Source organism: Vicia villosa, linkage group LG1 (genome assembly GCF_029867415.1).
Source record: "Vicia villosa cultivar HV-30 ecotype Madison, WI linkage group LG1, Vvil1.0, whole genome shotgun sequence".
In the NCBI taxonomy this organism is placed as follows: Eukaryota; Viridiplantae; Streptophyta; class Magnoliopsida; order Fabales; family Fabaceae; genus Vicia; species Vicia villosa.
The window spans coordinates 97120534-97128856 of record NC_081180.1 but is presented as its reverse complement, the minus strand read 5'-3'; the positions used below and the strand labels follow the sequence as shown (position 1 = coordinate 97128856).

Genomic DNA, 8323 nt, shown 5'->3' with positions numbered 1-8323 from the left:
TCCTTACGTCTCAATTTACTATCTTCCTAATGAAAAAAATTTAGGTGAGTTAGGTTTTCTACCTACCTTCGTTGGCTCTATTAACTTGTCTTTATGTTTAGGAGAAAAAAACATTCTACACTTGATGACAAGGAAATCAAGGGATTTTTCGCAACCCAAATGAAAAATCAAGAACTCATTAATAGGATGTTTGGTTTGGTTTTGGAAGAGTAAAAACAAATCTAAAGGTGTGTAATTGATTCTGAAGTGTGGGTTCTTTTAAAGTAGAATTGATAATGGTTCTAGAATTCATTTTATATGAAGATAAAATATATAGTAAATGAATTTAAAATGATTTATTCGTTGTTCAACTCATTATTTATTTAAATGTATCTAAATATAAATTCATTATGATAAATTCTATTATGTTAAAATTAATTTTGACAAATATAAATCAATTCTAGTAAATCCAATTCTCTTAAAATTATTTCTATGGCTTTTTTTTTTTAAATCGTTTTTAGTTAATACTACCATGAAATCAGTGGTTGAGATTGAGTAGAGACCAATTCCCAATCTTGAAAAGTGAATCAAATTTGTTCAGAGGTGGTAATTTTGGAAATGAGAAAACCTTTATACAATTTTTAAGTGTGAATTTTACTATTTTTTCAATGAAAATACGATAAATGTATAATTTTCTCCTACATATAAATAATTTGTTTCTTATTTTCACTCTCTAAATGACATTTAAGACATTCGTCAAATTTTTATTAAGAAAATAATAACATTCATATTTAAAGAATTGTGTCTAAATTTTCTCCTTTTAAAAATTAAATTCCTGCGGGTCTTAAAAGAAAACACAAAACAAATATTCACACACCTTCAAAGTTTGATGGCTCACAAAATACATAAACTTAAATTTAGACCGATCGGTTTAAATAAAATAATCATTATTATTAAACTACATGAATGAATGTTGATCTAAAATATCTGATTTGTGAATTTTGTTTGAATACTTTTGAATATTAATATCGAGTATATTTTTCAATCAAAATTCGCTCCATTTAATAATGTGATTATTGTTCGTATGTAATTTTGAAGACTCTTTTCTCAATTGACAATTATATTTTGAATTTAATTTTTCAAATAAGGATCATTTAAAAAAAGAGTAATCGTAAATATTATTTTAAACATGTTTCTAATCAAATCTTACTGTATAAATGAGTGTGGTGTCTTGGGCATAAATCTATGGATGAATTAAAACGGACAAAATGAGTGTGGTGTCTGACTTCTGCTCGAGACTCCATATTGAGGATACACATGCTCGTCAATATGAGTGGACGAAGCTCTAAATTGGGTCTTCGTATTGCATCTGTCTTATTGGATCATTTTTCCCGTCCAAAAACACTCCCCTAAGCCATTGCTATCAGATACATAGCTAGGATTGTTATTGTAGAATTGTTGAGATCTGCCTCAAGGGAGTTTTATTTTGAAGTTTTGTGGCCACCGGAAGAGTTCTCTGGATTATGGGAGAGACTAGTGATGAATTGAGTGGGAGTTGGTGGCCTTAGGAACATACATGTTAAATGATTGTCCTGCTACTTAAATGTTACATTGGGGAGGACCTCCACGTGGACCTAGGCATCTAGGGTAGGCTGGTGGTATCTTTTGAGGGACCGAGTGTACTCGAGTGTTATTATAAAATTGAGGTTGGACATGGGCCATTGATCATGCTTTTTGATATTTCATTGATTCTTTGTTGTAGATCATAACATTGCTATTTGCCTATATATATCAAGGGAGAAAGGCCAGTTGTTTTTTTTTTCTCTTTTTTGGCTTCTTATTATTAATTTATTTGTTTTCCTTGTCATTTTTAAATTTATCCAACCTTTTGTGTTCTTCGACTCACTTTTTCTATTACGAATACCTTATGTGACTATGGTGATTATCTCTCCCCATTCTTTAAAATCTGCAAATATTTCAAAGTAACTATCTCTCTTTTTATCATTTTAGTTGTTTTGTATTTGCTTTCTAGGTATGGCTGCTGTTGGAATTTCCATCTTTATTGGATTGACCTCACCTTACAATCAAATTTTGTAAGAATGAGTTAAGGCAAACTCTAATTCAAATATAATATCAGAGTTTATCTTAGATCTTTTGTTGGGCTTTCTGCATTGTCCATGCTTCATGCTCATTGAGGCCCGAGCATAAGGGGTGTGTCGGAATTTCTGCCTTCATTGTGGTTCGCCCCCTACAATAGAGACAAACGATACCCCCATTACAACAGGTTTGCATCATCAAGGTTCAACCTTAAGCCCCTGTCTTTTTACCTTAATTTCAGATGTACTCATCGAACACTTCAGATGCATGCTTTTTGAAGATGATATAGTCTTCCCTAGAGAGTCAAAGGAGGATTTAAATGAGAGGTTGGAGACTTGGAAAGAGGATTTAGAAACTTATGGTTTTTGTCTAAGTAGAAGTAAGTTGGAGTATATGGATTACAAGTTCAATGAAAGAAGAAATGTTTCTAACCTAGAGGTAAAAGTTAGAGACCGTATCCTCCCTCAAGTCACACAGTTTAAATATCTTGGTTCTGTAATATAAAATGATGGAAAAAAAGAAGGAGATGTATACTATTGAATTTAAGTTGGGTGGCTGAAATGGAAGATGGATTCAGGGGTTCTATATGATGCAAAGGTACTACTCAAGCTAAAGGGAAAATTTATCGGACTGTGGTAAGACCTGCAATATTGTATGTGACAGAATGTTGGGCGCTTAAGAATCAACACGAGTATAAAGTAAATGTAGAAGAGATGAGGATGTTGCATTGTATGTGTGGTAAGACTATAAAGGATATGATTAGAAATAAAAATATTAGAGAGAGTGTTGCGGTAGCACCTATAGTAGAAAACATGGTGAAAAATAGACTTAGGTGGTTTGGACATGTAGAGAGAAAGAGATGTAGATTCTAAGAAAGGAGAGCATATAAGATTTAGAGAAGTTAAACAAGTAGAGAAAGAGGAAGATCTAGAACGACTATGAGAGAAATTATTAGGAAATATATGGTTTTAAATAAAACATTATGGCGAAAGTTGATCCATATAACCGACCCCATTTATTGGGACAAGGCTTGATTGTTGTTGTTGTATTATGGTTCACCCCTAGTTATCTAATTGTGGTATTTATCTTTCCTTTATTGAAACCTCATCAAACACCTACAATGTGTTTGATTTGAAGGGGGTGCATTTAGTCTCACGTTGCTTAGAGATATGACAAATTATAGGGGAATCATTTGTTGTCTGGAAAGAGTATTTTGATTTGCAGCCACCCTAGTTAGATTCTTGCTCAAGAACACATCTCCCTCATTTAAGTTTCTTTGAGACATTTTATCAAACACCTTAAACACAAACTAATAACAACCTAAATCTAAGAACAAAACACACCACAAAACAACACAGACAAAGAACAACAGAAGCATAAACAACACAAACACAATAAAATAAGTCATTACAGGAAAACTAACACAAGACCTCAAAGATTTCATGTCTCCGATGGTTGAGGCTCTGGTGGGGGGTCAATCTTCTGGTGGTTATTGGCAGAGGAGACGAAATTCTTGATGGAGTTTGGGATTAACGAACCGGAGGAAAGCAAGATAGATAAGCTATTCGGTGAAGTGAGCATGGAAGGGGGGGACTTGTAGTGGGGAATGGACTTCCATTGAAGAGGGAACAACCACCATATTGGCGGTAGAGAACTCCGATAATGGAGGAAGGGCCCCTATAGAAAGGGAGGCAGCAATCTCTAAGAAGGAGAAACCCTAAGTTTAGAGAGATGATAGAGTTTCTCTCTCTAAACATTTTTCTCTCTAACTTTTAACATTTGTACTTGTACTACACTTTAGTACTCACCACCCTAGGTCATTGGATATGCTAAATTATGGCTTAAAAAAAGACATGCGAAAAATGCATCAGACCTTGGATAGGCTAATTTAATTAATTAATTAAATTTAAATAATATAAAAATGGGAGAAGGAGAAGGTGAATGTGAAAGTGAGAGCAAAACGTTAGTACTAGCACACAAGTCCAGACCAATTGGTTTCCTTGTGGGATATTATTATTTATAAATTTCTCCGTCGAATGCCAAACAAATAGCTATTTTTTATTTCTCTGATTATTATCCAATCCATTCTCTTCCTCGCTCACATTTTGACTTCACCATGGCCGTTTCAATTTCACCCTCCTCCTCTTCCATAACCCTATCTTCTTTGAACTCTTGCACTCGTGTGGGAGCTTCGTCTTCTTCGCCGCAACTTCAATTTCCTGTCCGAACTCGCTTCCTTCCAATTGGTACTCGTCGTCTTCCCGCTTCCTCCCGCCCTAGATTCCTGGTAACCTAATATCTTCCATTTTTATTTTTAATTATTGGATAACCGATTCAGTTCCATTTGGATTGATTTTCCCAGATTTTTGGAACTTAATGCTGAATAGAATAATAACCTCTTCATTCTTTATGATATGATGCTTTGACTTGTTATTTCTTTCATTTATGAATCATTATATCATATCATCTTGTATAGTAGTATGGAGATGTGGACTATAGGACCTCTTTAGAATTTATTTAGGGTTATTTCATGAAATATGCATTTGTTTAGGTGTTTTTAAAAATTTATTGAATAAATAACTTATCAAATCCTCAGAAACTGTTTTGTAGATTATTTTCAAAGCTATCTAAATTAGTTTGTTCCATATTTTTAAATTGTGGTCGTTGCGGTTTAGGTGTTATGCACTCATTATCATTGCTTGAAGCACATTGCAACTTTGCAAAGAAGATTGAGATTTGGAGTTTAAAATTTAAATTTTTTTTTTTGGTGAGAAGAATTGAACTAACATGGCTAAAATGGTCTGATGCGGTTCTAATGGAGTCGCTAATGTGCACCGCAATTGTGGGACTATCATAAAAGAAAGATCGAGGACCGAAATTTATGCTTACTCTTTTGGACCTACCACCTATTTGATTACCATCTACACCGAATCTCGTTTTAGGGTATGTCTGGTTCTTCATAGAGAAATATAGGGATTTTAATGGAAGAAAAAATGTAAATCTACCTTTTTCATCATTATCATATTTAAGATCAAATAAAAAGAAAGGACATGTAAGTCCAAAATAAAAAAACAAGTCCTTGGTCCATTTTTTGAAAAATTGAATAAGTTGAATGTAGTCACATGTGTTGGCGTCGTGTCGGTATTGGACACCGGACACATATTTGTTCAGAGAAGGTGTCTGTGCTACAAAGATTTTTATCCTCTCCCCCTCCATTCTCTTCCACTCATATTTTGCTCTAATGGTAAAAAAATAAGGTGTCTTATATTAATGATGATAGGATATTTTATTATGAACCAAACATTAATGATTATTCGACATCTTATTTAAGCCACTTCTACCATTTTCCACTGTTATCAAATAGCGGCACCATGGCGCTATGATGGATATACATGCCAGTTTTTGGGCTCTTTGCAATGGTAAATATCGGCCGATATTGCGGGTTTTTCCGCTATAACAGTGCCGCAAATCGGCTGGTATGGCGGGATTTTGGCTCTCCGATATGGACCACCATCCGCCATAAACAACATTGTCATTTTTATACTATCCACTTTGCCACGTCAAATTTCTTCAATAGAAAAAAAATAAAGAGGTTTCTCTTTCTTTAAAATACACTTAGATATCCTCATTAGAGATGCTTTGTTAAGTAGGGTTTTAAACATCTGTTATGATCATGTTGGGATTACTGATATTGTGGAGAATCATGGTCAGATGCGTTCGTGCAGCCTCAATTGCTGTCATGTTACGATTTCAATCACATACCTTTGTTTAAAACACCGCATATAAGACATAACTTCTCATATGATCAAATAGATACTCCATTAAGCTGTTTATTCAAATGCTTCCCTTATTTCATTGTTGCCTTGTGCCCTGCATCACCAGAATTTGTCAGTGTTTTAAATACCTTAAAACTATGGCATTAAGGATGATGAACAGTGCCCGTCCATACTTGCACTCAAACCTGTTAAAACTAAACTTTCTTGCTTCTGCAACAATCAATTGAGAACTGACCAGTATTTTTGGATTTTATGTTCTGTAGGTTCAAGCAAAGAAACAAACATTTTCCTCTTTTGATGATTTGCTTGCTAACTCTGACAAGCCCGTATTTGTTGACTTCTATGCAACCTGGTAACTTTCACCCCGCGTGTTTTCCATTGTATTCTTATCTCTTCATGTTGGGTTTGAAGTCTTTTCCCTTTAACTGGTCATATTTCATACTTAAACCGTTTGAACTTATGACCTTTTGTTTCTATAATTATAATCACATCTATTCTGTAATCCATTGCTGGTTTACAGGTGTGGTCCTTGTCAATTCATGGTTCCCGTACTTGAGGAAGTAAGCACGCGGCTTAACGATCTGATACAAGTAGTTAAGATTGATACTGAGAAGTATCCCAGCATTGCCAACAAATACAAAATTGAGGCATTGCCAACTTTCATCATCTTTAAGGATGGAGAGCCTTTCGATCGCTTTGTAAGTTGTGTTATATTTTCTTCCTGTTTCTGTTGCAATGACTTAAATTACATGACATGACATTTGATTTAAACCTAGCTGAATTTGATGCTTTTTATTTATAAAACTTTATTTGCATTAGCAGTGTTGCAAAATTGCAATGTTTTCGGATATTCTTTAGTTTATTGAACTTGTAGTCTTCAATTTTGTTGAAGCTTGAAGCATCATTTATAGATAGTTAGTTTCATCGGAAAGCTCGATATTTGACTACTTGCATGTAGAAGAGTCATATAGTTCGTAATTACATGATGTTGGAATGTTCACCTTTACCGACACTCTTAAAGTAAGAAATAAACATTTTTTTTTTAATTTTCAGGAGGGAGCATTAACTGCGGATAAGCTAATTGAACGCATAGAAACCAGTCTCAAAGTTAAGCAATAACCCTGGTAAGTCTTCATTGTTACACTATTAGTTAAGTGCCATTTTATTTGAAAAATACTCGCTTTAGGACATCTTTATGAGACTAATAAAACTCTTTAAAATCCCTTGCCCTCTAAATTTTGCTACTTTTTTTCAGTTAAAATGAAAACATGGATGTGTGTCTATTGGAATGTTGGATCATATACATGATTGGATAGGAGGATCAAACTGCTGCTTCAACTTCATTCAGACTTTTTTTCTGTATTTATCACATTTTTTATGCCAAGATCCAAGCCAGTAAAAATTTAGACTGTTTAATTAGTAGTAGGTGTTTTAAAAAATTCACAAGTACTCAGTTTGCGTGTTCTTCAATATTTTTGTTTGTTGTCATCTAATTGATCAATATCTTAATTTTACACCATGTATACTTTTGTTGTCTTTTGTCGGTTCAAAAACAAATTGGAACTGTAGGAAAGTTGGAGTTATTTTCTTGTTTGCAAAGCACAAATTGAACCTTACTTACCCCAGCAACAATGTATAAATCACATTGCAACCCAATATATACAGCAAACAGGCGTGATTATAGGCAGCCTATAACCGGGTCCAGTCCGTGGTAATATTTGGATATTATTACTTTAAGTAACTCAATTTAAATATTTTATAGACAATTATAAATTCACAATCAATATGACTTTAATTAAACAATTTATTCTTTAAATAAGATGCTTTAAAATGATATGGTATAGTTTGCACCATTAGTGTTATTAATACTAGGAATAACATGATTCATATGAGAAAAAGAACCAGGATTTCTACGAGGGGGTTGTCCTACCCACCCTTAGGGGTGGATAACCACAAATTTTGAAAGTATATCTCCTTACACATCTCATATACACCAGATTCCTTACTAAGTGAGTTATACCATTATTTTGCTCTAAATTTGTAGGGAGATGCATCTCCATAAAATTGACAATTGACAGAAGTATACTTCTGTGATAACCCTTAAATAATAAGGCTTTACATTATTTTTGATAACCCTTAAATAATAAGGCTTTACATTTTTAAAAAAATACGCTGATGTAATAAGTATACTAATGTAAAGTGTTATTTGAAATAAGTATATTATCATAATAAATTTATTATCAATTAAACTAGACACTCATATATAATAAGATCAAGATTAAAATGTCATATATTTAAATCAATTCATAATCCATAAATGAAATTTCATAATACTATTAAATTTATTATCAAATAAACTACACACACATATAATAAAATTAAAATGTCATATATTAGAATCAATTCATAATTCATAGTTGAAATTTCATAGTACTATCAGAATGGCAAATTATAAACCATAGTTGAAATTA

At 33.1% G+C, this 8323-nt stretch overlaps 1 protein-coding gene across 2 annotated transcripts; it reads left to right on the top strand.

The window, feature by feature from the left end:
• The first annotated feature begins 4028 nt into the window (after positions 1-4028).
• Positions 4029-7675, top strand: LOC131643636 (thioredoxin Y1, chloroplastic). 2 transcript variants are annotated; one of them, XM_058913908.1, is made up of 5 exons: positions 4031-4363; positions 6116-6204; positions 6373-6550; positions 6906-6976; positions 7108-7675. In XM_058913908.1, the coding sequence occupies exons 1-4, from the start codon at positions 4193-4195 to the stop codon at positions 6969-6971; spliced, it is 504 nt and encodes a 167-aa protein (XP_058769891.1). In that variant the 5' UTR covers positions 4031-4192; the 3' UTR covers positions 6972-6976; positions 7108-7675. The 2 variants fall into 2 exon arrangements, with proteins under 2 accessions (XP_058769892.1, XP_058769891.1); XM_058913909.1 differs by lacking the exon at positions 7108-7675 and having other exon boundaries at positions 4029-4363; positions 6906-6980.
• Positions 7676-8323: the final 648 nt, after the last annotated feature.

What these genes read in the sequence shown, in the direction of transcription:
- LOC131643636 (XM_058913908.1), top strand. Translation starts at nt 4,193, where the DNA reads ATGGCCGTTTCAATTTCACCCTCCTCCTCTTCCATAACCCTATCTTCT. An exon ending in GTTGACTTCTATGCAACCTG is followed by an intron (nt 6,205 to 6,372) that starts GTAACTTTCACC and finishes GCTGGTTTACAG; the next exon opens with GTGTGGTCCTTGTCAATTCA. An exon ending in GAGAGCCTTTCGATCGCTTT is followed by an intron (nt 6,551 to 6,905) that starts GTAAGTTGTGTT and finishes TTTAATTTTCAG; the next exon opens with GAGGGAGCATTAACTGCGGA.